This window comes from Anomaloglossus baeobatrachus, chromosome 8, assembly GCF_048569485.1.
Source record: "Anomaloglossus baeobatrachus isolate aAnoBae1 chromosome 8, aAnoBae1.hap1, whole genome shotgun sequence".
Classification (NCBI taxonomy): Eukaryota; Metazoa; Chordata; class Amphibia; order Anura; family Aromobatidae; genus Anomaloglossus; species Anomaloglossus baeobatrachus.
This window is the reverse complement of record NC_134360.1, coordinates 133168375-133196044: the sequence shown is the minus strand read 5'-3', so window position 1 is coordinate 133196044 and position 27670 is coordinate 133168375. Positions and strand designations below refer to the sequence as shown.

The 27670-nt window shown below is 49.8% G+C and overlaps 1 protein-coding gene across 1 annotated transcript in view; it reads right to left on the bottom strand.

The window, feature by feature from the left end:
- Nucleotides 1-27670, bottom strand: part of TPR (translocated promoter region, nuclear basket protein) — a 481409-nt gene that overhangs the window by 421444 nt on the left and 32295 nt on the right. Inside the window, exons 2-3 of the mRNA XM_075322004.1 lie at nt 12339-12443; nt 8226-8299 (exon numbers count right to left, since the gene is read on the bottom strand). Of these exons, the coding sequence (XP_075178119.1) occupies nt 8226-8299; nt 12339-12443 (179 nt within the window). The remainder of the gene's footprint in view (nt 1-8225; nt 8300-12338; nt 12444-27670) is intronic.

Here is a 27670-nt window from a genome sequence, read left to right as displayed (position 1 = left end):
AGACGCCACGTGCGCACGGCCCCTGCACAATCTCCATAGCCTGTGCAGGGGCCGCAGGACGCATGCAGTTACGCTGCGCTACAAAGCGCAGCGTAACTGCATGTTTTTACGCAACGTGCGCACATAGCCTAAGGCTGTGTGCACACATTGAGTATTTGGTAGCTGAAATGTATGGACCTTTTCTGCATCTCTTGGCAGGAAAACCGCAGCACAAAAACAAATTTAAGTGAATGGGTGAAAAAACACTGCACAATTGCTGAAAAAAACTGAAATGCTGCAGATTATTTTCTGCACCAAACCTGCAAGGAGAAAATGCTCAATGTGTGTACTACACTTCACAAATCTCATGGACTTTACTGGCAAAGGGATTCGCTTACAGTTTTGTGACAAATCTGCACAAAAAAAAAAAAAAATTCATCACAAAACACTATGTGCACACAGCCTTAAAAAACCATTCCGGTGTACTGGATTTTCCTTTTGTATGCAATCTATAAGTCTGAAACAGGTTTTGTGAGAAATTTATGAAAATGCTGCAGAAACAATTTCAATGGATGGTACCAAAAATTTCTACAGCAAATCCGCCTCATGGGAACATACAACTTATAACCAGAGGAATTTCCTAATTAATTATCTGTGCACTTTCCTTCCTCTGACATTATGGTGTAGATACTCTGAAAGTGCCAGGCTAAAAAAATTTCTAAACACACACAAACACACACAAACACACCCAAACACACAGCTAATTTCAACAGCTGACATGTACATCTCGCTGCCAAAACCTGACAGCGAGATGTATATGCGTGCCGCCATAACGATGACTTACCCGCCCCCATCGGAAGTCACGTGATGTGATTTGCGGCGGTTGCCATGGAAGCATAGGGTCATGTGGTGACCCCTGTAGCTATCATGAGTCACTCTCTCTCACTGCCGGCAGAGGGCAGTGTGTGAGAGTAAGGCACCATATCTGCAGATCTCAGCTGTGTAGCTGTGATCTGGAGAAATGAAAGAGCGATCAGATTGCTGATCGTTATGAAAAAAAAAAAAGAAAAAAAAAACAACACAACTAAACACATCACACACACACACACACACACACACACAACTAAATCATCCCCCATTAACCCTACTGAGCATTAAAGTGTTAAAAAAATACACATACACATTTGGTATTGCCGCGTTCAGAAATGCCCGATCAAAATATAAAATCAATTAATCTGATCGGTAAACAGCAAAAAAATCCCAAATGCCAAAATTACGTTTTTGGTTGCCGCAAATTTCACGCAAAATACAATAACAGGCGATCAAAACGTAGCATCTGCGCAAAAATGGTAAAACTAAAAAAAGCAGACTGACACGCAAATAATAAGCAGTCACAGAGCCATAGATCAATGAAAAATGATAACGCTATGGATTTTGGAAAAAGGCGCACAACATGTGCCACTTTTTTTTTTTTAGACAAACTTGTGATTTTTTTTTAAACCCCCTTAGATACAAGTAAACCTATACATGTTTGGTGTCTACAAACTTGCACCGACCTCAGCCATCGCAGCGACACATTAGTTGTACCATATATTAAACATGGTGAATAAAATATCACAAAAGCTATTGTGCAAGTGCACTTTTTTTGCAGCTTTTCCACACTTTAAATTTTTTTGCTGGTTTCCAGTACACTATATGGTAAAACTTATGGTTTCATTTAAAAGTACAACTTGTCCCGCAAAAAACAAACCCTTATATGGCAAGATTGATGAAAAAACAAAAATAAATAAAGTTACAGCTCTTGAAAGAGGGAAAAAAAAAAGAGAATTTTGTTACTTACCGTAAATTCTTTTTCTTATAGTTCCGTCTTGGGAGACCCAGACCATGGTTGTTTAGCTTCTGCCTCCGGAGGACACACAAAGTACTACACTTAAAAGTGTAGCTCCTCCCTCCGAGCTTATACACCCCCTGGTGAGCAGACCCAGCCAGTTTAGTGCAAAAGCTGAAGGAGAATAGCCACCCACAAGTAGAACAGAACAAGAGCCGGAACAACCGGAGACTCTGTCCACGACAACAGCCGGTGATAACACGCGGAACAAGAAAATTGCCAACAGGGAGGGTGCTGGGTCTCCCAATACGGAACTATAAGAAAAAGAATTTACGGTAAGTAAACAAAATTCTCTTTTTCTTTATCGTTCCTTTGGGAGACCCAGACCATGGGATGTTCCAAAGCAGTCCCTGGGTGGGAAATAAACAGAAAAACTAAGAAGTAGGCAGAACCTAACTTCACAAATGGGCGACAGCCGCCTGAAGGATGCGTCTGCCCAAGCTCGCATCTGCCGAAGCATGAGCATGCACTTGGTAGTGCTTCGAAAAGGTGTGCAGGCTAGTCCAAGTGGCAGCCTGACAGACTTGTTGAGCCGTAGCCTGGTGCCTGAAAGCCCAAGAGGCACCGACAGCTCTGGTCGAATGTGCCTTGATCCCCGGCGGGCGAGGCACCTGAGTACTCTGGTAGGCGTCCGAAATGGTCGATCTAATCCAACGGGCTAAGGTCGGCTTAGAAGCAGAAAGGCCCTTGCGCCGACCTGTGGTTAGCACAAAAAGAGAAGTGCACCGCCTAAGTGCAGCGATGCGAGACACATAGATCCGGAGAGCACGCACCAGATCCAGAGTATGCAGCGCTTTTTCAAAGCGATGAACAGGAGCCGGAAAAAAGGAAGGGAAGGTAATGTCCTGGTTAAGGTGGAAAGGAGAGACCACCTTAGGAAGAATGTCCGGAGTCGGACGGAGAACCACCTTGTCTTGATGGAAAACTAAAAAAGGTGACTCCGAAGAGAGCGCAGCCAAATCAGAGACTCTCCTGAGGGAAGTTATGGCCACCAGAAAGGCCACTTTCTGTGAAAGACAATACAAAGAAACCTCCCTAAGAGGCTCAAAGAGGGGTTTCTGCAAAACCGTGAGAACCAAGTTAAGGTCCCAGGGATCCAAGGGCCGCCGGTAAGGCGGAATGATGTGACACGCGCCTTGCATGAAGGTGCGGACCTGAGCCAGCCAAGCGAGACGCCGCTGGAACAGAACTGACAGAGCTGAGACTTGTCCCTTGAGAGAGTTGAGGGACAGTCCTAGCTGCAGACCGGACTGTAGAAAAGACAGAAGGGTCGGCAAGGAGAATGGCCAAGGAGGATGGTCGGTAGAGCGACACCAGGACAGGAAAATTTTCCAAGTCCTGTGATAGATCTTAGCGGAGGAAGACTTACGGGCCCGAGTCATAGTGGAGATGACTTCAGGAGGGATACCAGAAGCCGTCAAAATCCAGGACTCAAGAGCCACGCCATCAATTTGAGAGCCGCAGAATTCGGGCGGAAAAACGGACCTTGCGAGAGTAGGTCTGGACGGTCCGGGAGATGCCACGGCATCTCTACGGACAGATGGAGCAGGTCTGGATACCAAGCTCGCTTGGGCCAGTCCAGTGCAATGAGGATGACTCGACAGCCCTCCATTCTGATCTTGCGCAGGACTCTGGCCAAGAGAGCTAGAGGGGGAAACACGTTGGACAGACGAAACTGGGACCAGTCTTGAACCAGAGCATCCGCGGCGAATGCCTGAGGATCGTGGGAGCGAGCCACGTAAACAGGAACTTTGTTGTTCTGACGGGATGCCATTAGGTCCACGTCCGGAGTGCCCCATTTGCGGCAGATTGACTGAAACACTGCCAGGTGCAGGGACCACTCGCCACCATCCACGGTTTGACGACTGAGATAATCTGCCTCCCAGTTTTCCACGCCTGGGATGTGGACTGCGGATATGGTGGACTTGGAGTCCTCCGCCCATTGAAGGATGCGTTGTACCTCCAACATTGCCAGGCGGCTGCGTGTCCCGCCTTGGTGATTGATGTAGGCAACCGCTGTCGCGTTGTCTGACTGGACTCGAATGTGCCTGCCCGCCAACAGGTGGTGAAAAGCTAGGAGAGCTAGAAGCACGGCTCTGGTTTCCAGCACATTGATTGAAAGGGCTGACTCGGACGGAGTCCAAGTGCCCTGCGCTCTGTGGTGGAGACATACCGCTCCCCAGCCGGATAGACTGGCATCCGTGGTGAGAATCACCCAGGACGGGGCAAGGAAGGAGCGCCCCTGGGACAGGGAGAGGGGCCGAAGCCACCACTGAAGAGAGCTCCTGGTCTGTGGCGACAGAGCCACTAACCTGTCTAAGGAGGAAGGCCGCTTGTCCCAACAGCTGAGAATGTCCAGCTGCAGGGGGCGCAGATGGAACTGGGCAAAGGGAACAGCCTCCATGGACGCCACCATTTGACCCAGAACCTGCATCAGACGCCAGAGGGTATAACGGCGGGGCCTCAGCAGAGAGCGCACCGCTAGCTGGAGGGACTGCTGTTTGACTAGGGGCAACTTCACAAGTGCCGGCAAAGTCTCGAACTGCATCCCTAGGTGCGTGAGACTCTGGGTCGGAGTCAAAGTGGATTTGGGCAGATTGACCAGCCACCCGAATTGGGCTAGAGTGGCGAGAGTGAGCAAGACACTCCGCTGACAGTCTGCGCTGGATGAAGCCTTGACTAGAAGGTCGTCCAGGTAAGGAATCACTGCCAACCCCTGGAGGTGCAGAACCGCAATCACTGCTGCGTTGACCTTGGTGAACACCCGAGGGGCCGTGGCTAACCCGAAGGGGAGAGCCACGAATTGGAAATGATCTTCTCCTATTGCAAAACGTAGCCAACGCTGGTGTGAAACTGCAATTGGCACATGCAGATAGGCATCTCTGATGTCGATAGATGCCAGGAAATCCCCTTAGATCATTGAGGCAATGACTGATCGCAGAGACTCCATGCGAAAGTGCCCCACCTGAACATGCTTGTTGAGAAGCTTGAGATCCAGGATGGGCCGGAAGGTACCGTCCTTTTTGGGAACTAGGAAGAGATTTGAGTAAAAACCTCTGAACCGTTCCCAGGCGGGAACCGGTACAATTACTCCGTTGGCCTGCAAGGCTGCCACGGCTTGCGAGAAGGCGGCGGCCTTGAAGCAAGGGGGAGTTGAGAGAAAAAATCTGTTTGGCGGGCTGGAAGAGAATTCTATCCTGTAGCCGTGGGAGATGATATCTCTCACCCACTGATCGGAGACGTGTTAAAACCAAGCGTCGCTAAAGTGGGAGAGCCTGCCACCGACTAAGGACGTCGCCGGAGCGGGCAGAGAGTCATGAGGAGGCTGCCTTAGTGGCAGCACCTTCTGCGGTCTTCTGTGGACACGCTTTTGGGCGCCAGTTGGATTTCTGGTCCTTGGCTGAGTTAGCGGACGAGGCCGAGGGCTTAGAGGACGACCAGTTGGAGGAACGAAAGGAGCGAAACCTCGACTGATTCCTACCCTGGGCAGGTTTCCTGGTTTTGGTTTGTGGCATGGAAGTACTCTTCCCGCCAGTAGCTTCCTTAATAATTTCATCCAGCTGTTCTCCGAACAGCCGGGGACCCAGCAAAAGGGAGTCCAGCAAGGTACTTCTTAGAAGAAGAATCTGCCTTCCACTCTCGAAGCCACAAGATCCTGCGGATAACAAGGGAATTAGCCGAAGTCACCGCAGTGCGGTGAGAAGCAACCAGCATGGCAGACATGGCATAAGATAAAAAAGCTGAAGCTTGGGAAGTTAAGGCAACCATTTCGGGTATAGAGTCCCTGGTGAGGGAATGCATCTCCTCTAGAGAAGCAGAGATGGCTTTGAGAGTCCACACTGCTGCAAAAGTCGGGGAAAACGCGGCCCCCGCCGCTTCATACACGGATTTGGCCAGAAGGTCAATCTGACGGTCAGTGGAATCCTTAAGGGAGGTGCTATCAGCCACCGACACAACGGTCCGGGCTGAGAGCCTAGACACCGGAGGGTCTACCTTTGGGGACTGAGCCCACTCCTTGACCACCTCAGGTGGGAAGGGAAAACGGTCATCAGAACCACGCTTTGGGAAGCGTTTGTCAGGACAGGCCCTGGGCTTGGTCACAGCGGCCTGAAAACTGGAGTGGTTAAAGAACACACTCTTTGCTCTCTTAGGCGAGGTAAACTGGTGCTTTTCTGCCAGAGAAGGTTGCTCCTCTGATACTGGCGGATTGAGATCCAGTACAGAGTTAATGGAAGCAATCAAGTCACTAAGATCTGAGTCACCCTCGGACAGATCAATGGGGTACATGGAGTTAGCCTCCGAGCCCCCTGTAAAGGCATCCTCCTCATCCTGCGAGTCAGCTCTTGAATCAGAGCCGCGGGAGGAGGAGGGAGAGGGAACCCTCCGTCTCTTCTTAGGAGGACGGGGTCTGGGCCTTGATGATGAATCCTCTGTGAGCTCCGAACCTAAGGGACCCATAGCAGTAGGAGCACCCTGTGAAGGGGGCTGATGCATATTCTTTAAAGTCCTGGACAGAAGTCCCATGGACTCAGCAAAAGACTGGGAGATAGACCTAGAAAAGGATTCTACCCAAGCCGGGGGTTCAGCCACAGGAGCAGGAGGAGCCTGAGAGACCACTGGGGGTGAGACTCCAGGCTGTGGCACCGCCAAGTTAGAGCAGACATCACAATGTGGATAGGTGCTCGGTTCAGGCAGCAGGAGCTTACATGCAGCGCATACAGAATAAAGCTTTGGAGCCTTGCTCCTCATGTGAGACATGCTGCTGGAGTGGGGGCTCTGCAAGAGAATGAACCCCAGAGAGTATATACAGAGGTCCACAACCAGAGACCGGTTGTGGCTTACCAGACCGCTGGAGCGGTGTTGTGTGCCCTCCAGATCCCGAAGCCCGGACCCCCAAGCACAGCACCTCAGCAGGGATGCAGGGTGCGGACCAGCGCCGAGTGAACTCTGTCTGAGAAAATGGCCGCCGGAGCGGAGAGGGGGCGGGACTTGGCTGTGAGAGCGGGATCTGGAGGGCCATAGAGACCTACAAGGGAGGAGACAGGCACAGCAGTGGGGAGTGTCCCTCCCCTGTGCAGAACGGCCGCCGGGAGGAGCCGAGCCTGTCCCTCTGCATGAATGACATGCGAGGGCAGAGAACAGAAACTAGGCCTCCGGCAAAGCCGGGGCCTAAATTTGAGCGGCGAGGCCGACGCGCAGGCACCATCGGCGCGGTTCTCGGGCGACAGCTAGAGAACCCGCCGGAAATGCCAATAAATACAGTAAGCACACTCTCCCCAAACAATAAAGCACAGGGACCCCCAAAATATAAACGTCTCAGGTACTTAGCTGCTGAGACGCAGGGCCAGGTCCCTGGGGATGAGTGCTCCGGTCCAGCAGGGTCCTGAAGGGCTGCGGATGGAGACCGGTCTCCTGCCAGGCAGGGAAACCGTGCTGGCTCCCACTTCAAGCCAGAGCCCAGGAGGGATGGTGAAGGAGCACGGCATGTAAGGCTCCAGCCTTGGAAATCAACCTTACAACACCGCCGACACAGTGGGGTGAGAAGGGACATGCCGGGGGTCCAGACATGGACCCGCACTTCTTCAATCTCATTCCAAAAGGAAAAAATCATATGAGAATTCATGTGTGGATGTATGCCTCCTGAACACAAAGCGATAAACTGGCTGGGTCTGCTCACCAGGGGGTGTATAAGCTCCGAGGGAGGAGCTACACTTTTAAGTGTAGTACTTTGTGTGTCCTCCGAAGGCATAAGCTAAACACCCATGGTCTTGGTCTCCCAAAGGAACGATAAAGAAAAAAGCAAAATAGAAAAATGCCTGGTGGTTAAGAGGACCTGCCACCAAGTGTTTTCCAATATAAGCCATGCCACCTGCTTTAAAGCACTATAATTGGGGGCTTGTAGTGCCCACCATCTCCAGCTCTCTATCCGTCACTGACGTCTGAAGTCATCCACACAACGCGACCTGCACAGGCAAGCGCACGTCATACAAGTCCATCCAGCCCAACCACATTGTGTGTACGATATACATGTCAATCAAGGAGAGGCGGAGCCCTGAGACGTTGGTCTATAATAGGCAAACAGCACATGACCATTATAATAAAAGCAAATTTGGATGTATTGAGGGCAAGTGGGCGCATATCAGGGGGCTACAGAGATACTATTACAGAGAACTAATAGGTGGACATGGTTTATTCAGGGAAAATCTGACAATTCGATCCCAGCAAAATGCTGCAAATGAAATGCTAAATGTTACACAAATCAGCCCAGTATCCAACAGTTAGCCATCTTTTTTAGATGTGGGGCAGACGAGCATCATGTGCTACAGTTCGGTACGTTAATAATAATTGATAACCAAACCTGTAAAGCCACAAGACGGACATTGGACGTCTCAAGATCTTTAAGTTTCTCATTCAGTTCTTTTTGTTCTTCACCTTAAGTAAAAAAAAAACAAAACAAACAATGCAACATGTAAAATGTCTTGACAAAGGAAAAAATAAACTTAAAATGGTTAATTCCATGATTTCAAACATTGTATAAAGACTTAGGGGTACTTTGCACATTGCGACATCGCAAGCCGATGCTGCGATGTCGCACGCGATAGTCCCCGCCCCCGTCGCAGCTATGATATCCTTGTGATAGCTGCCGTAGCGAACATTACCGCTATGGCAGCTTCACATGGACTCACCTGTCCTGGGACGTTGCTCTGGCCGGCGACCCGCCTCCTTATTAAAGGGGCGGGTCGTACGGCGTCACTGCGACGTCACACGGCAGGCGGCCAATAGGAGCGGAGGGGCGGAGATGAGCGGATGTAAACATCCCGCCCACCTCCTTCCTTCCGCATATCCTACGGAAGCCGCGGTGACGCCGGTAGGAGATGTTCCTCGCTCCTGCGACTTCACACACAGCGATGTGTGCTGCCGCAGGAACGAGGAACAACATCGGACCGCTGCGTCAGCGTACTTATGGATTACGCCGACGCTACACCGATGATACGATTACGACGCTTTTGCGCTCGTTAAATCGTATCATCTAGGCTTTACACACTACTATGTCGCCTGCAATGCCGGATGTGCGTCACTTTCAATTTGACCACACCGACATCGCACCTGCGATGTCATAGTGTGCAAAGTGCCCCTTAGAGCACATGGATATGGTTTTTTTTTTTTAGAATTAATACACTTTATATCTCAAAGTATGTTTCTCTGCCTGACTGCACCTTCTATTCAAAGCAATGTGAGCCCTAAACAGTCATTCCTGCTAGCTTCCACAAGATTTGTGAGTGTCCTTGGAGGACGGATCAGTTTTGAAAGGTTTTCTGTTAGTATTGTAAGCAAAGCACAATCACATTGTAAAGCTGAAGAGCTGCAAGCCTAAAGGCCACGTCTCACTAAGCAACATCGCTAGAAACATCGCTGCTGAGGCACGCCTTTTGTGACGTAGCAGTGATCTTGCTAGCGATGTTGCTGTGTGTGACATCCGGCAACAACCTGGCCCCTGCTGTGAGTTTGCGGTTTGCTTATTAACCCGATGTGTACTCTGGCTAGGAGTGCAGGGATCCAGTGCTAAGCGGTGTGCGCTGGTAACCAAGGTAAATATTGGGTAACCAAGCGCTTGGTTACCCGATATTTACCTTAGTTACCAAGCGCAGCATCGCTTCCACATGTCGCTGGGGGCTGGTCACTGGTGAGATCTGCCTGTTTGACAGCTCACCAGCAACCCGTGTAGCAACGCTCCAGCGATCCCTGCCAGGTCAGATCGCTGGAGCGTCGCTTAGTGTGACGGTACCTTTAGAGGTAACACTAGGATGATAAAAGGTGCAATCCTTCCATGCCCAGCAACTAATACTGTCCCTCAAACATCCTCCCGTACCCAGCAACTAGCACCGTCCCTCCAACATCCTCCCGTACCCAGCAACTAACACCATCCCTCAAACATCCTCCTGTACTCAGCAACTAACACCGTCCCTCCAACATCCTCCTGTACTCAGCAACTAACACCGTCCCTCCAACATCCTCCTGTACTCAGCAACTAACACCGTCCCTCCAACATCCTCCTGTACTCAGCAACTAACACCGTCCCTCCAACATCCTCCTGTACTCAGCAACTAACACCGTCCCTCCAACATCCTCCCGTACCCAACAACTAGCACCGTCCCTGCAACATCCTCCCGTACCCAGCAACTAACACTGTCCCTCCAACATCCTCCCGTACCCAGCAACTAACACTGTCCCTCCAACATCCTCCCGTACTCAGCAACTAACACTGTCCCTCCAACATCCTCCCGTACCCAGCAACTAACACTGTCCCTCCAACATCCTTCCGTACCCAGCAACTAACACTGTCCCTCCAACATCCTCCCGTACCCAGCAACTAACACTGTCCCTCCAACATCCTCCCGTACCCAGCAACTAGCACCGTCCCTCCAACATCCTCCCGTACCCAGCAACTAACACTGTCCCTCCAACATCCTCCCGTACCCAGCAACTAACACTGTCCCTCCAACATCCTCCTGTACTCAGCAACTAACATTGTCCCTCCAACATCCTCCCGTGCCCAGCAACTAACACCATCCCTCCAACATCCTCCCGTGCCCAGCAACTAACACCATCCCTCCAACATCCTCCCGTGCCCAGCAACTAACACCATCCCTCCAACATCCTCCCGTGCCCAGCAACTAACACCATCCCTCCAACATCCTCCCGTGCCCAGCAACTAACACCATCCCTCCAACATCCTCCTGTACCCAGCAACTAACACCGTCCCTCCAACATCCTCCCGTGCCCAGCAACTAACACCATCCCTCCAACATCCTCCCGTGCCCACAACTAACACCATCCCTCCAACATCCTCCCGTACCCAGCAACTAACACCGTCCCTCCAACATCCTCCCGTGCCCAGCAACTAACACTGTCCCTCCAACATCCTCCCGTGCCCAGCAACTAACACTGTCCCTCCAACATCCTCCCGTGCCCAGCAACTAACACCATCCCTCCAACATCCTCCCGTACCCAGCAACTGTCCCTCCAACATCCTCCCGTACCCAGCAACTAACACCGTCCCTCCAACATCCTCCCGTACTCAGCAACTGTCCCTCCAACATCCTCCCGTACCCAGCAACTAACACCGTCCCTCCAACATCCTCCCGTACCCAGCAACTAACACTGTCCCGCCAACATCCTCCCGTACCCAGCAACTAACACTGTCCCTCCAACATCCTCCCGTACCCAGCAACTAACACTGTCCCTCCAACATCCTCCCGTACCCAGCAACTAACACTGTCCCTCCAACATCCTCCCGTGCCCAGCAACTAACACCGTCCCTCCAACATCCTCCCGTGCCCAGCAACTAACACCATCCCTCCAACATCCTCCCGTACCCAGCAACTAACACTGTCCCTCCAACATCCTCCCGTGCCCAGCAACTAACACTGTCCCTCCAACATCCTCCCGTGCCCAGCAACTAACACCGTCCCTCCAACATCCTCCCGTACCCAGCAACTAACACCATCCCTCCAACATCCTCCCGTACCCAGCAACTAACACCATCCCTCCAACATCCTCCCGTACCCAGCAACTAACACTGTCCCTCCAACATCCTCCCGTGCCCAGCAACTAACACTGTCCCTCCAACATCCTCCCGTGCCCAGCAACTAACACTGTCCCTCCAACATCCTCCCGTACCCAGCAACTAACACTGTCCCTCCAACATCCTCCCGTACCCAGCAACTAACACCATCCCTCCAACATCCTCCCGTGCCCAGCAACTAACACCGTCCCTCCAACATCCTCCCGTACCCAGGAACTAACACCATCCCTCCAACATCCTCCCGTGCCCAGCAACTAACACCATCCCTCCAACATCCTCCCGTACCCAGCAACTAACACCATCCCTCCAACATCCTCCCGTGCCCAGCAACTAACACTGTCCCTCCAACATCCTCCCGTGCCCAGCAACTAACACTGTCCCTCCAACATCCTCCCGTGCCCAGCAACTAACACTGTCCCTCCAACATCCTCCCGTACCCAGCAACTAACACTGTCCCGCCAACATCCTCCCGTACCCAGCAACTAACACCGTCCCTCCAACATCCTCCCGTACCCAGCAACTAACACTGTCCCTCCAACATCCTCCCGTACCCAGCAACTAACACCATCCCTCCAACATCCTCCCGTGCCCAGCAACTAACACCGTCCCTCCAACATCCTCCCGTACCCAGGAACTAACACCATCCCTCCAACATCCTCCCGTACTCAGCAACTAACACTGTCCCTCCAACATCCTCCCGTGCCCAGTAACAAACACTGTCCCTGCTGCAGGCGGAGGCCTACGCAGAGTAAGCGCGGGGTAGACATGCTGCAGTACTTCTACACACTGCTGGTACACACATTAAATGCTAACTACAAAGTTTATAAAAAAAAAACCAAAATAATAGAAACGAGAGCAGAAGACACGAGTTCAGCGGACACCTACCTTTCTTACTGAGCTGTTCCCTCAGACTCTGACATTCCTGTGATTCGGACACCAGACGTTCTTGACTTTGGCCTAGCCGCTTCTCTATCTCAAAGTACTGCTGGTCTGTGAGGAAAATAGGAAGGGCTAGTGACTATTCATAGAAAGAGGATTGCCAGCAGCCAAACCATCATAGTAGAGCGCAAGCTTTTATTTTGTGCACTATCACACACCTCTGTAGCTCCCTGTAGTTCTGTGCACGGGGCCTGTATTTGTGGTTCCTCTTTCCATCCTGTTCTGCCTTTGTGGCCGCAGTCCTGGGTGCCCGGCTCGCACAGCGGCTTCTGTGTGGACTGGAAGTCATTTTCTCGGTGTAATGCAGTGAGAGACTAGGTCAGTCCAGATTTACACTGAGAAAGTGACTTCAGTCAGACAATGCAGAGTCGGCGGCTACTCAGAACTGTGGTCACATGGCGAGGAAGATCGGAACTATGCGGAGAACAGGAGAAGGAGGCAGAAATCACTAAACATTATAAAGGAAGTCTGTCAATAGGTTTCTGCTCACCCTTCTGAGAGCGGCAAGAGGAGGTCTCACTTACTGGGCTGCTTGGAGGTTTTGATAGTATCTGTTCTCTCTGATGTAGATGTAGCAGTGCCATGATTGTGGAGTTCTGTATACTCACATCCACACCAGTGATAAGCAGCTTTCTGTGTAGACACTGCATAGGCAGAAAGCTGCCAATCAGTGGTGAGGGCAAGGATATAGAGCTCATGAATATAGAGGACTACATGGCAACAGGTATAGTGATCTAGTGATAACCTCCTGCTGATAAAACAGTGATCGCAAAACTACAGCAAGCAGCCCAGTAAGTGACACTGCTGGAATCAGGATCTCTGATCCTATGCTATGCTGCTTTCAGATTAGGTGGCAAAAACCATAGTAACCATTCCCTTTAATAAATGCACTGTATAAGCAACTGTGGAGCTAAGGTTATAAGGGTACACTTACAAAAATGAAAAAAATTGCTTAACTGCTACTTTAAGAAGTTTTACATAATTCAGATTTCACAGATATTCGTCACCAGGTTTTTGCCACCTAATCAGAGCGCAGCAAAGTGTAAAGAAAGACCCTGATTCCAGCGATGTGTCACTTACTGGGCTGCTTACGGTAGTATTTATATAATCAGTTTCATCAGCAGGAGATTATCATTATAGGAGACCTGTTACCAGGTAGTCAAGCATATTCATGAGCTCTGTGTAAAGGCCCCATCACACACAGAGATAAATCTTTGGCAGATCTGTGGTTGCAGTGAAATCATGGACATATTGTTCCATTTGTACACAGCCTCAAACCTGGCACTGATTGTCCACAATTTTACTGCAACCACAGATCTGCCAAAGATTTATCTGTGTGTAAAGTGGCCTTAACTCTGATCCCCCCCCCTCCCAATTGGCAGCATTGCGTGTACACTGTACATGAGCAGAAAGCTGCCAGTGGTGTGGATGGGTTTATAGAGTTCAGCATACAGAGAACTGCTAGATCTGCAGCAGATAAAACAGGGATTTTAGCAAAATTGCAGCAAACAGTGTCACTCTACATCATGCTGCTCTCAGATTCCATAGCAGTTTCCTTTAAACTAACGTGTGGAGTGTTTCCACAAACATCAATATTTGGGGAGAGCATTTATCACTAGTCGGAGGAATAATCTATTGCCGGGCCTCCAGGTGTTGTCACTGGAGACACCAATTTAGAGATGGCAATGGCATAAAAAAAAAAAAAAAAAAAAAACCCACCATAATATTCTTCTGCATTCTGTACTTTTTGGACACTTATTTTCTAGGGGGTGGAGTGCCAGGGCAGAAAGGGAGCGCCAGTGCAGAAGGGAGGGGCACCAGTAGAGAAGGGGTGCCCCAGGACAGAAGGCGGGCACTGGTGCAGATTATCACCCCAGCACAGAAGAGGGGGGTGACAGAGAAGGATGGGGGGTGCCCCAGGACAGAAGTGGGATGGGGCACCCCAGGACAGAAGGGGGCGCTAGTAGAGAAGCGGCACCTTAGGACAAAAGGGGGGGCGCCAGTGCAGAAGGGGCACCACACAACAGAAGGGGGCGCCAGAGCAGAAGATGGGCACCAGTAGAGAAGGAATGCCCCAGGACAGAAGGGGGGTGCCAGTGCAGAAAGGGTGCCCCACAACAGTAGGGGTCGCCAGTGAAAAAGATTGTCCCAGCACAGAAGGGGGATAGCGCCGGTAGAAAAGCGACACCCCAGGACAAAATGGGGGCACCAGTGCAGATCATCTTCGTACAGAAGGGGGGGAGCACCAGTAGAAAGGGGGTTTCCCCAGGACAGAAGAGGGCACCAGTGCAGAAGATCACCTCTGCACATAAGGGGGGGGGGGTGCAACAGTAGAGAAGGGGCACCGCATGACTGAAAGGGGTGCCAGTGCAGAAGATCGTCCCTGTACAGAAGGGGGAGCCAGTTGTCAATTTACTCAAATATTCTGAATCGCCATATCCTGCAATACTGAGTATTCATCCATAACTTGGAATAACCCAATTCAGAATTAAGAGGGAGTTGCGGCAGAATAATTATGGTGAGGAATTAATCAATTAGTCCTTCATATATGATTAGTGCACACACAACATATGCAAAGCCAATTATAAGGCTCTGTGCCCACGTGTGCGTATTGCATGCAGTTACGCTACGATCTGCACCGCAGCGTAACTGCATGTGTCCTGCGTCCTGCATAATCCATGCGCACGTTGCTTTTTAGAACGCAGCGATTTGCATGCTGCCAAATCGCTGCGTTCTAAGAAGCAACATGTCACTTATTTCGTGCGCTTTGTATGCTGTCTCTATTCTGTCTATGGGAGAGGCAGCATCCAGAGCGCACAAATTCTGCAGGCACCAAAGTTTCAGAACGGAGCTTTTCAGCTGCGCTCTGAAGCGCACATGCAGTGACAAAACGCTGCGGTGCAGAGCGCACACACGTGGGCACATAGCCTAAGACCCAAGGGTATACAGCCCTAGGGGGAAAATATGCATCAATAGTTTCTAATTAAACATTAAAATGAAATAAAAACTATCATTTATAAAAAAAGACAAAGACCACCAAGAGGGACACCAGATGAATTGCAAATGCCGAATATGCACAGTATTATTTGATAATCACGCCACAGATTTTTATATAGCCGTTAATTATAAAAGGTTAATAATAAATAGCCCCAACTTAAATACAAATGATGTTAATAAATTTGTGCCAATTTACATAATGTTATTAAAGACATGCCATAGAAAAGGGCATAAAAATAATCAATTGTTACGTACGCTGCCACCCCCGGTCCAATACGTACATCATAAAGTTATGTGAAATACTACAGTATGCTCAGGACCTACTGAAGTGCAATGTGCCTTATATCTATAACCAGATGTACTCGTATGTTTATTGCAACTTGATTATCCACGCACAGGGAAAGCAACAACAAAAGCTTGTACACCTTTATTTATCAAATCCTTTCCCTTTAAGAAGCCAGCTTGGCTATGCATCCCATGTTAATGAAACTGGGCTAGCTTGCTGTCAGTACTTGCCCCGCGAGCGGACATATCAAGTTAACAACAATAATGGCAAGTTATGAACAAGGGGCTAACAAGTAACCATCAGTTAGGGATATTTTTAAATAATGATAAATGTGGCTTTACCTTATGGCGATCAGCATTATCAGCGTGTCCCTCCACCTCTGACGTACGTTTCACAGATACTTTTTCAAAGAGGCGTGTCAGGGTGGGGTTAAGCCATCACCAATATACTGACCGTGACCAATAGAAAGTCATCTATTTATGTTGAGAACCAAATCGGTTATGTCATGGCGCATAGAGCTCCAACTGCCCACCTCTATTGAAATCACTTCCACATTGCGCGCGCTGGAACGCAGGTGAATCCACCAGCGGTCATGTGATGCACGCAATAGGAAGTTTGAGGGACAGACTGGAGCGCATGCGCACAACTAAAATTGATATAGAGAGATATATATATATATATATATATATATATATATATCTATATATATATAATTGCCTTATTCTGTCTGTCTGTCTGTCTGTCTGTCTGTCTGTCTGTCTGTCTGTCTGTCTGTCTGTCTGTCTGTCTGTCTGTCTGTCTGTCTGTCTGTCTGTCTGTCTGTCTGTCTGTCTGTCTGTCTTGCTCCGAAATTGTGTCCTTACGGTGACACAAAGCTGATTGGCCGCTGGGCTCGCCATGGCCCCGCCCCCCCACACGGATTGGCCTCTCGCCCCGGCTCTCTGCAGGCCCCGCCCCCCTCACGCAATGCACGCTCGCTCTGGCCTAACTGACACGGGGCTCCGATTCCCAGGTGAGTACACACACACATCAGATCACACTCACTCTCACACACACCTCACACATCACATCCACACATCACATCCACACATCACATCCACACATCACATCCACACATCACATCCACACACACCTGACACATCACAACATGCTGGGATATCGCTTGCTTCTACACCGGCTCTGTCAGGATCCCGGCAGCGCCACACATAACCTTGCGATGCTGGGATCTTAACGGAGGCCGTGAAAGCTGGTAACCATTATACACATCGGGTAACTAAGGTCCCTTAGTTACCCGATGTGTATCATAGTTACCAGTGTACACCGGCTCACACTCACTCTCACACACACCTCACACACACATCACATCGCATCCACACATCAAGGTCCTGCAGCTGCGGAACATACATAACATAACAGCACACACATAACAGCACACACACAAATCAGATCACACTCACACATACATCACACATCACATCGCATCCAAATACTCACAACATCCTGGGATATCGCTTGCTTCTCGGCGGCGATATTGTGCTGTGAGCTTCCAGGACCTGACGGAGGATCACATGGCCAGAAGCATGTGATATCCCCGGATGTTGTGAGTATCAGCGCGTATGTGCAATATCGTCAGTGTCTGTGTGTGTGAGTGTATGCGATCGGGTGTGTGTGTGAGTGTATGCGATCGGTTGTGTGTGTGAGTGGATGCGATCGGTTGTGTGGGTGAGTGGATGCGATCGGTTGTGTGGGTGAGTGGATGCGATCGGTTGTGTGGGTGAGTGGATGCGATCGGTTGTGTGGGTGAGTGGATGCGATCGGTTGTGTGGGTGAGTGGATGCGATCGGTTGTGTGGGTGAGTGTCGGCAGAGGAGCACGGCGTGCTGGAGGAGGCTGGGAGCAGAGAGGCTGATCTTGGGGAAGGCTGGGAGGGGGAGGCTGATGCTGAGGGAGGCTGGAAGGAGAGAGGCTGAGCAAACGTGCTCCATCCGCCATACTGCGCACTCCCCATCGTGCTGCATCCCCCATGCTGCGCACTCCCCATCGTGCTGCATCCCCCATGCTGCGCACTCCCAAACGTGCTCCATCCGCCATGCTGCGCACTCCCCATCGTGCTCTATCCGCCATGCTGCACACTCCCAAACGTGCTCCATCCGCCATGCTGCGCACTCCCAAACGTGCTCCATCCGCCATACTGCGCACTCCCAAACGTGCTCCATCCGCCATACTGCGCACTCCCCATCGTGCTCTATCCGCCATGCTGCACACTCCCAAACGTGCTCCATCCCCCATGCTGCGCACTCCCAAACGTGCTCCATCCGCCATGCTGCGCACTCCCCATCGTGCTCCATCCGCCATGCTGCGCACTCCCCATCGTGCTCCATCCGCCATGCTGCGCACCCCCCATCATGCGCCATCCGCCATGCTGCGCACTCCCAAACGTGCTCCATCCGCCATGCTGCGCACTCCCAAACGTGGTCCATCCGCCATGCTGCGCACTCCCAAACGTGGTCCATCCGCCATGCTGCGCACTCCCAAACGTGGTCCATCCGCCATGCTGCGCACTCCCAAACGTGGTCCATCCGCCATGCTGCGCACTCCCAAACGTGGTCCATCCGCCATGCTGCGCACTCCCAAACGTGGTCCATCCGCCATGCTGCGCACTCCCAAACGTGCTCCATCCGCCATACTGCGCACTCCCAAACGTGCTCCATCCGCCATACTGCGCACTCCCCATCGTGCACCATCCGGCATGCTGCGCACTCCCAAGCGGATGGAGCATGATGGGGGGTGCGCAGCATGGCGGATGGAGCACGTTTGGGAGTGCGCAGCATGGCGGATGGAGCACGTTTGGGAGTGCGCAGCATGGCGGATGGAGCACGTTTGGGAGTGCGCAGCATGACGGATGGAGCACGTTTGGGAGTGCGCAGCATGACGGATGGAGCACGTTTGGGAGTGCGCAGCATACCGGATGGAGCACGTTTGGGAGTGCGCAGCATACCGGATGGTGCACGATGGGGAGTGCGCAGTATGGCGGATGGAGCATGTTTGGGAGTGCGCAGTATGGCGGATGGAGCACGTTTGGGAGTGCGCAGCATGGCGGATGGAGCACGTTTGGGAGTGCGCAGCATGGCGGATGGACCACGTTTGGGAGTGCGCAGCATGACGGATGGAGCACGTTTGGGAGTGCGCAGCATGACGGATGGAGCACGTTTGGGAGTGCGCAGCATGACGGATGGAGCACGTTTGGGAGTGCGCAGCATGACGGATGGAGCACGTTTGGGAGTGCGCAGCATGACGGATGGAGCACGTTTGGGAGTGCGCAGCATGACGGATGGAGCACGTTTGGGAGTGCGCAGCATGCCGGATGGAGCACGATGGGGAGTGCGCAGTATGGCGGATGGAGCACGTTTGGGAGTGCGCAGTATGGCGGATGGAGCACGTTTGGGAGTGCGCAGTATGGCGGATGGAGCACGTTTGGGAGTGCGCAGCATGGCGGATGGAGCACGTTTGGGAGTGCGCAGCATGGCGGATGGAGCACGTTTGGGAGTGCGCAGCATGGCGGATGGAGCACGTTTGGGAGTGCGCAGCATGACGGATGGAGCACGTTTGGGAGTGCGCAGCATGACGGATGGAGCACGTTTGGGAGTGCGCAGCATGACGGATGGAGCACGTTTGGGAGTGCGCAGCATGACGGATGGAGCACGTTTGGGAGTGCGCAGAATGACGGATGGTGCACGATGGGGAGTGCGCAGCATGGCGGATGGAGCACGTTTGGGAGTGCGCAGCATGGCGGATGGAGCACGTTTGGGAGTGCGCAGCATGGCGGATGGAGCACGTTTGGGAGTGCGCAGCATGGCGGATGGAGCACGTTTGGGAGTGCGCAGCATGGCGGATGGAGCACGTTTGGGAGTGCGCAGCATGGCGGATGGAGCACGTTTGGGAGTGCGCAGCATGACGGATGGAGCACGTTTGGGAGTGCGCAGCATGACGGATGGAGCACGTTTGGGAGTGCGCAGCATGCCGGATGGTGCACGATGGGGAGTGCGCAGCATGGCGGATGGAGCACGTTTGGGAGTGCGCAGCATGGCGGATGGACCACGTTTGGGAGTGCGCAGCATGGCGGATGGAGCACGTTTGGGAGTGCGCAGCATGGCGGATGGAGCACGTTTGGGAGTGCGCAGCATGGCGGATGGAGCACGTTTGGGAGTGCGCAGCATGGCGGATGGAGCACGTTTGGGAGTGCGCAGCATGGCGGATGGAGCACGTTTGGGAGTGCGCAGCATGCCGGATGGAGCACGTTTGGGAGTGTGCAGCATGGCGGATGGAGCACGTTTGGGAGTGCGCAGCATGGCGGATGGAGCACGTTTGGGAGTGCGCAGCATGGGGGATGCAGCACGATGGGGGGTGCGCAGCATGGGGGATGGAGCACGATGGGAGGTGCACACCTCCCCCCAACACACACACACACACACGCGCACTGCACAACACACACACACACTAGGAATCACAAACAACGCCCTACACAGACACCCACACACAGAGACAACGCTGCACACACAAATATACGCACATGCTGCACAACACACACATTGCTCAAAACATACCTCCCCCCAAAACACACCACACACACACAAACCGCACAATACACACACACAACGCTACAGACACACAGCGCTCCACAAACAATGCAACACACGCAACACACATACAACACCGCTCTCACCCCCCGCGACACTCAGAACATGTACAGCGCCCTACACAAACACTTGGTAACTACACACAACAACATCTATATATATATATATATATATATATATATATATATATATATATATATATATATATATATATATATATATATATATATATATATATATATATATATATATATAACAAAAATCATACATGAACTACACAATACGTAAATTCTAGAATACCCGATGCGTAGAATCGGGCCACCTTCTAGTATATACATACATATACATACATATACATACATACATACATACATACATACATACATACATACATACATACATACATACATATATACACATATATATATACACACACATATATATATACACACACACACACACACACACACATAAAAAGGTTGTTCCTACTGTATTGGTTTATAACTGTATAGGAAATAGTGTCCAGATGGTATCCCGTTTGTTAAAGTATATTAAATCACGTTTTCTGTATGAACTTTGCATTACATTATATCATAATTTATTGCATTACCATTGGCACGTTTTATATGTGGGTTCTGCAAATATTGCCTAATCTTGTAAGCCATATAGGTAATGCATCATTTGTAAGCTATCGAGTATAACATTAAGTTGGATTCGATGTTGTATAATTAAAATAAATATTTCAAATAACATATATCACTTACAAATCTAATAGCGATTTTCGATGTCTTTATGACAATACGTTATGCATATCACATGTTTTGCGGGTATGAACAACTTTTCTGTGTAAATATATATATATATATATATATATATATATATATATATATATATATATATATATATATATATATATATATATATATATATATATATATAGCGTATTGTCATAAAGACATCGAAAATCGCTATTAGATTTGTAAGTGATATATGTTATTTGAAATATTTATTTTAATTATACATATGGCTTGCAGCAATGTCCTTCGGAGCAACACATTTTGTTCATCTGATGGACGGAAGACCTACAACATCAAGCATTACATCACATGTGGAACCACACATGTGGTGTATTTTGCGACATGCACGTGCCCCCTGACCTATGTGGGACTCACCTCTCGTGAGCTCCGCATCAGGGTCAGGGAGCACGTGAGGGACATCGCTGCAGTCATAACAGAGGAAGATCCGACAATACTTAAAACACTGCCCAGGCACTTCAGATCACATCACTCCTGTGACCCCTCAAAATTAAAGATAAGAGGAATTGATGTGATAACAGGGGGGATCAGAGGTGGTGATCTGAAGAAACGCCTGGCGCAGTGTGAGACCAAGTGGATAGTGACTCTGGACACATTGGTCCCTAAAGGTCTAAATGAATCAGTGAGCTATGCTCCTTTTTTATAAATACAATTTGACCTATATTATACACACCTCTCTCTCTCCTTTGGGATCATTGATTTCCCAGACATCTGGTCTATATAGTTTTTGTTATATATACCCTACTCCATGTGTAATTTAATTGCATATGTGAATTTGCCATGTTTTCCCCTCACCTGCATCCTGTCTTTTTAAACCTTTTATACCCTCTTAATTTTTCTACTTATTCGTGCATCTCTCCCTGAAGTTCAGGCTTATGTAATTTGTATATGTCCTTTTATTAATAGGACCTAGAAATTAACCCTTTGACCGCCACATGAAAACTATGATCCCTGTGATTGATTTGAAAACTTAAGGATGGACTTTTCCATATAATGATGCCATGATTCAAAAATTCCAAACATCACAGAACTATTATACATGCATAGAAATCTGTTTATATCTACCTATTGTGATGCGCGGCTGTCTCCGCGCGATTGCGCCTGGTGCCGCTCGTGCGCGCGTGGTCGTGACTGTGAACGTCGCGCGCATTCGCGGGAGCCTGGGAGACGCGTCCCCGCTCCCGCGCATGCGCGAGTATCAGGGTGGATTTGATTTAAATCTAACTGATTTAAATCACGATTTAAATCACTAGTCAGTAAGGCTTCATTTAAATCAGTGATTTAAATCAAAGTTTCTACCTAAACTAGTTCTTGCTACTTTAACATGCAAGTAGATGAAGATTTTTAGAATCACTTTTTATATTACTTTTTTCTCCCCAGTTTAATGGGTTAATCATTCATATTTGGACACCACTGTTCTGTTGTACTTAGGAAGGAGAAAAATAATCCTGACCTTAATAACAATTTAAATAGATTTATTCAACTGAAACAATAACAACATTACAGCATAAGTTATTTGCTTAAACAAACATCCATGTTTGTTAACTAATTTGGCTAAACAAAATATATATATATATATATTTTAAGAAACTTAGACTGTCAGCCCAGCCGACACATGAAAAACTTAAATACTACTGTCCCTGCTGTCCTCTGTAGCTCACTTGTCGTCATCTTCATCATCATCTTTTGTTCCTATTGATAATCTGGAAAAGAAAAACAAGCTTTCCTGCTTTATTGGGTCCCAACCGATTTCTCAATTTAGAATGAATGAGTCCAAAGGAAGAGAATATTCTTTCAACGCCTGCAGAAGAAGCTACGGCTGTTAAAAGTGAAATCATTACTTGAACAGTCTCTAAATCCAAGCGCTTAAGTGACTTCCACCAGTTTACTGGTGTGACCTTCCTTAAAAATATCTTCAGCAAACATATATTTCTTGAATGGTTCCCCCTAGCTCTGAAGTTTATTATAGTTGGCATTAAAGATGGATGATTGCTGGATACCCATGTCATAGCTAACTCCTCTTCCTCAGCACTTAGGTTTTGACCCCGATATTGGATATTGACAATATTTGCCAAAAAATGAGCTGGAGTCAGTGCTTGTCCCATTCGTTTGTTTACTGCTTGTAATTTAATTCTGTCCATGTGTAGTTCTGTTTTTAAGTGTTCACTCAGTTCCTTCCAAATTTCAACAGCATCCGCAATAAAACAGCTATTTTTCTGTATTTTGTTTAAAGCTTGAGAGATGGGTTTCAGGAAGCTCAGCATATGTTCAACATTTCTCTTAAGCCCAATGTTGAGGATTTTGGCCGTGACAGTGCCATCTATTTTATCTCGATTTTCTTCACAAAGTGTCATCAGAATAGGCCAGTTTTTGATATACTGCTCAAAACAGTCCACCCCAGAGTTCCATCTAACATCTTGTGGGAGCGTTAGCTTGGTTCCACCCATCCTTTTCAGAGCTGCTGCAGCAAAATGATTATTACGGAAGTATTTAGCAATTTCAACAACATTAGCCTTTATTTCTGGAACACTTAAGTCTTTGGCTAAGAGGTGCAGCAAATGAGCACTGCAACCATATGTTATTAGCAGCTTTGTATTCCCTCCCTGCTCTTCTAAATCTCTTCTCATCTTGGATACGTTTGCAGCATTGTCAGTGACCAAACTGCGTACTAGACATTTGAATTTTTGTTCACATGTCGTTATAGCTTTTACTTCCACTTCTTGTAAGTATTCTGCTGTGTGTGCATTTCCTGACGTATCAGTTGTTTGTGCAAGGAAGACTTTACCTTCTTCTGTTGTTATACAAGCACATACAATCGGATCATTGTGGACATTACTCCACCCATCAATACTTAGGTTAACAATTTTACACTCCAGAGCTGTTGCACATTGCTCCATTTCTCTGTCATACACTTGATCCAGCAGTTTCCCTGCAACATCAGCTCTGCTGGGTGGACTGTATCCTGGTCTTAGTGACTGAACCATATTAATGAAATGTGGGTTCTCAGTCAGACGGAAAGAAGAGTTCGTTGCATAAATAAACTGGGCAATTTTTTCATCAATCAACTCTTTTTCTAATCTGCTAGTTCTTATCACAAACCTATCTATGGTGGTTCCAGGAGGTAAGGGGTGCTTCACACATAGCGAGCTCACTGCCGAGATCGCTGCTGAGTCACGCTTTTTGTGACGCAGCAGTGACCTCATTAGCGATCTCGCTGTGTGTGACACTGAGCAGCGATCTGGCCCCTGCTGCGAGATCGCTGCTCGTTACACACAGCCCTGGTTCGTTTTCTTCAAAGCCGCTCTCCTGCTGTGACACACAGATCGCTGTGTGTGACAGCAAGAGAGCGACAAATGAAGCGAGCAGGGAGCAGGAGCCGGCATCTGACAGCTGAGGTAAGCTGTATCCAAGATAAACATCGGGTAACCAAGGTGGTTACCCGATATTTACCTTAGTTACCAGCCTCTGCAGCTCTCACGCTGCCAGTGCCGGCTCCGGCTCTCTGCACATGTAGCTGCTGTACACATCGGGTTAATTAACCCGATGTGTACAGCAGCTAGGAGAGCAAGGAGCCAGCGCTATGCAGTGTGCGCGGCTCCCTGCTCTCTGCACATGTAGGTGCATTACACATCGGGTTAATTAACCCGATTTGTACTGTAGCTAGGAGAGCAAGGAGCCAGCGCTCAGTGTGCGCGGCTCCCTGCTCCCTGCTCACACTGGTAACTAATGTAAACATCGGGTAACCATACCCGATGTTTACCTTAGTTACCAGTCTCCGCAGCTTCCAGACGGCGGCTCCGTGCAAGCGCAGCGTCGCTTGCACGTCGCTGCTGGCTGGGGGCTGTTCACTGGTCGCTGGTGAGATCTGCCTGTTTGACAGCTCACCAGCGACCATGTAGCGATGCAGCAGCGATCCTGACCAGGTCAGATCGCTGGTCGGATCGCTGCTGCATCGCTAAGTGTGAAGGTACCCTAAGAAGGGAATTTTGTTTACTTACCGTAAATTCCTTTTCTTCTAGCTCCAATTGGGAGACCCAGACAGTGGGTGTATAGCTACTGCCTCTGGAGGCCGCACAAAGAACTACACTTAAAAGTGTAAGGCCCCTCCCCTTCTGGCTATACACCCTCCCGTAGGAGTACGGATTCCTCAGTTTTAGTACCAAAGCAAGAAGGAGGAAAGCCAATAACAGTTTCAAAAACAAATTCAATCCGATAACAAGATCGGAGAACTTAAGAAACAACATGAACAACATGTGCACCCGAAAAACGAAACCCTAAGAACAAATAGGGCGGGTGCTGGGTCTCCCAATTGGAGCTAGAAGAAAAGGAATTTACGGTAAGTAAACAAAATTCCCTTCTTTTTCGCTCCTAATTGGGAGACCCAGACAGTGGGACGTCCAAAAGCAGTCCCTGGGTGGGTAAAAAGATACCACATGAACGGGCTGTCAGACAGCCTCTTCCTACAGGTGGGCCACCGCCGCCTGAAGGACCTGTCTACCTAGGCTGGCATCTGCCGAAGCGTAGGTATGCACTTGATAGTGTTTGGTAAACGTGTGCAGACTCGACCAGGTAGCTGCCTGGCACACTTACTGAGCCGTAGCCTGATGCCGCAATGCCCAGGACGCACCCACGGCTCTGGTAGAATGGGCCTTCAGTCCAGATGGAATCGGAAGCCCAGCAGAACGGTATGTGTGAAGAATTGGTTCCTTGATCCACCGCGCCAGGGTGGATTTGGAAGCTTGCGATCCCTTATGCTGACCAGCGACTAGGACAAAGAGCGCATCAGAACGGCGTAGAGACGCCGTGCGAGAAATGTAAATCCTGAGTGCTCTCACCAGGTCCAACAGATGTAAACCCTTTTCAAATTGGTGAACTGGATGCGGACACAAAGATGGCAAAGTGATATCCTGATTGAGATGAAAGGAAGAAACCACCTTGGGAGAAAACTCTGGAATTGGACGCAGTACTACCTTGTCTTGGTGAAACACCAGGAAGGGAGATTTGCAAGATAACGCCGCTAGCTCGGACACTCTTCGAAGAGACGTGACCGCCACAAGAAAAACTACCTTTTGTGAAAGCCGAGAAAGGGAAACCTCTTTCAAAGGCTCGAAAGGCGGCTTCTGGAGAGCAATGAGAACCTTGTTCAAATCCCAGGGTTCCAATGGCCGTCTGTAAGGAGGAACGATATGAGAAACTCCTTGGAGAAACGTGCGTACTTTAGAAAGCCGTGCCAAGCGCTTCTGAAAGAATACGGATAGCGCGGAGACTTGACCCTTAAGAGAGCTAAGCGACAAACCTTTTTCCAACCCAGACTGCAGGAAGGAAAGAAAAATTGGCAATGCAAATGGCCAGGGAGAAAACCCTTGAGCCAAGCACCACGCTAAGAATATCTTCCACGTCCTGTGATAGATCTTAGCTGAGGATGGTTTTCTAGCCTGTCTCATTGTGGCAACAACTTCATGAGATAAACCTGAGGCCGCTAGGATCCAGGACTCAATGGCCACACAGTCAGGTTCAGGGCCGCAGAATTCCGATGGAAAAACGGCCCTTGAGACAGCAAATCTGGACGGTCTGGTAGTGTCCACGGTTGGCCTACCGTGAGATGCCACAGATCCGGGTACCACGACCTTCTTGGCCAATCTGGAGCGACGAGTATGGCTCGATGGCAGTCGGACCTGATTTTCCGGAGAACTCTGGGTAACAATGCTAGAGGTGGGAACACATAGGGGAGTCGGAATTGCGACCAATCCTGAACCAAGGCGTCTGCCGCCAGTGCTCGGTGATCGTGAGACCGTGCCATGAAAACTGGGACCTTGTTGTTGTGCCGTGACGCCATCAGATCGACGTCCGGCGTCCCCCAGCGGCAACAGATCTGCTGAAACACGTCCGGGTGAAGGGACCATTCTCCTGCGTCCATGCCCTGGCGACTGAGAAAGTCTGCTTCCCAGTTTTCCACGCCTGGGATGTGAACTGCGGATATGGTGGACGCTCTGCTTTCCACCCACGTCAAAATCCGCTGGACTTCTTGAAAAGCTTGGCGACTGCGTGTTCCCCCTTGGTGGTTGATGTACGCCACCGCCGTGGAATTGTCCGACTGGATCCGAATCTGCTTGCCTTCCAGCCATTGTTGGAAGGCTCGCAGGGCAAGATAGATTGCTCTGATTTCCAGAACATTGATCTGCAGGGTGGACTCTTCCTGAGTCCACGTCCCCTGAGCCCTGTGGTGGAGAAACACCGCTCCCCACCCTGATAGGCTCGCATCCGTCGTGACCACTGCCCAGGACGGGGGAAGGAACGACTTTCCCTGTGACAATGAGGTGGGGAGAAGCCACCAACGCAGAGAGTCCTTGGCAGTCTGAGAGAGGGAGACAGTCCTGTCGAGGGACGTCGATTTCCCATCTCATTGGCGTAGAATGTCCCATTGTAGAGGGCGCAGATGAAACTGCGCGAACGGGACTGCCTCCATTGCTGCTACCATCTTTCCTAGGAAATGCATGAGGCGCCTCAGTGAGTGCGACTGGCTCTGAAGGAGAGATTGCACTC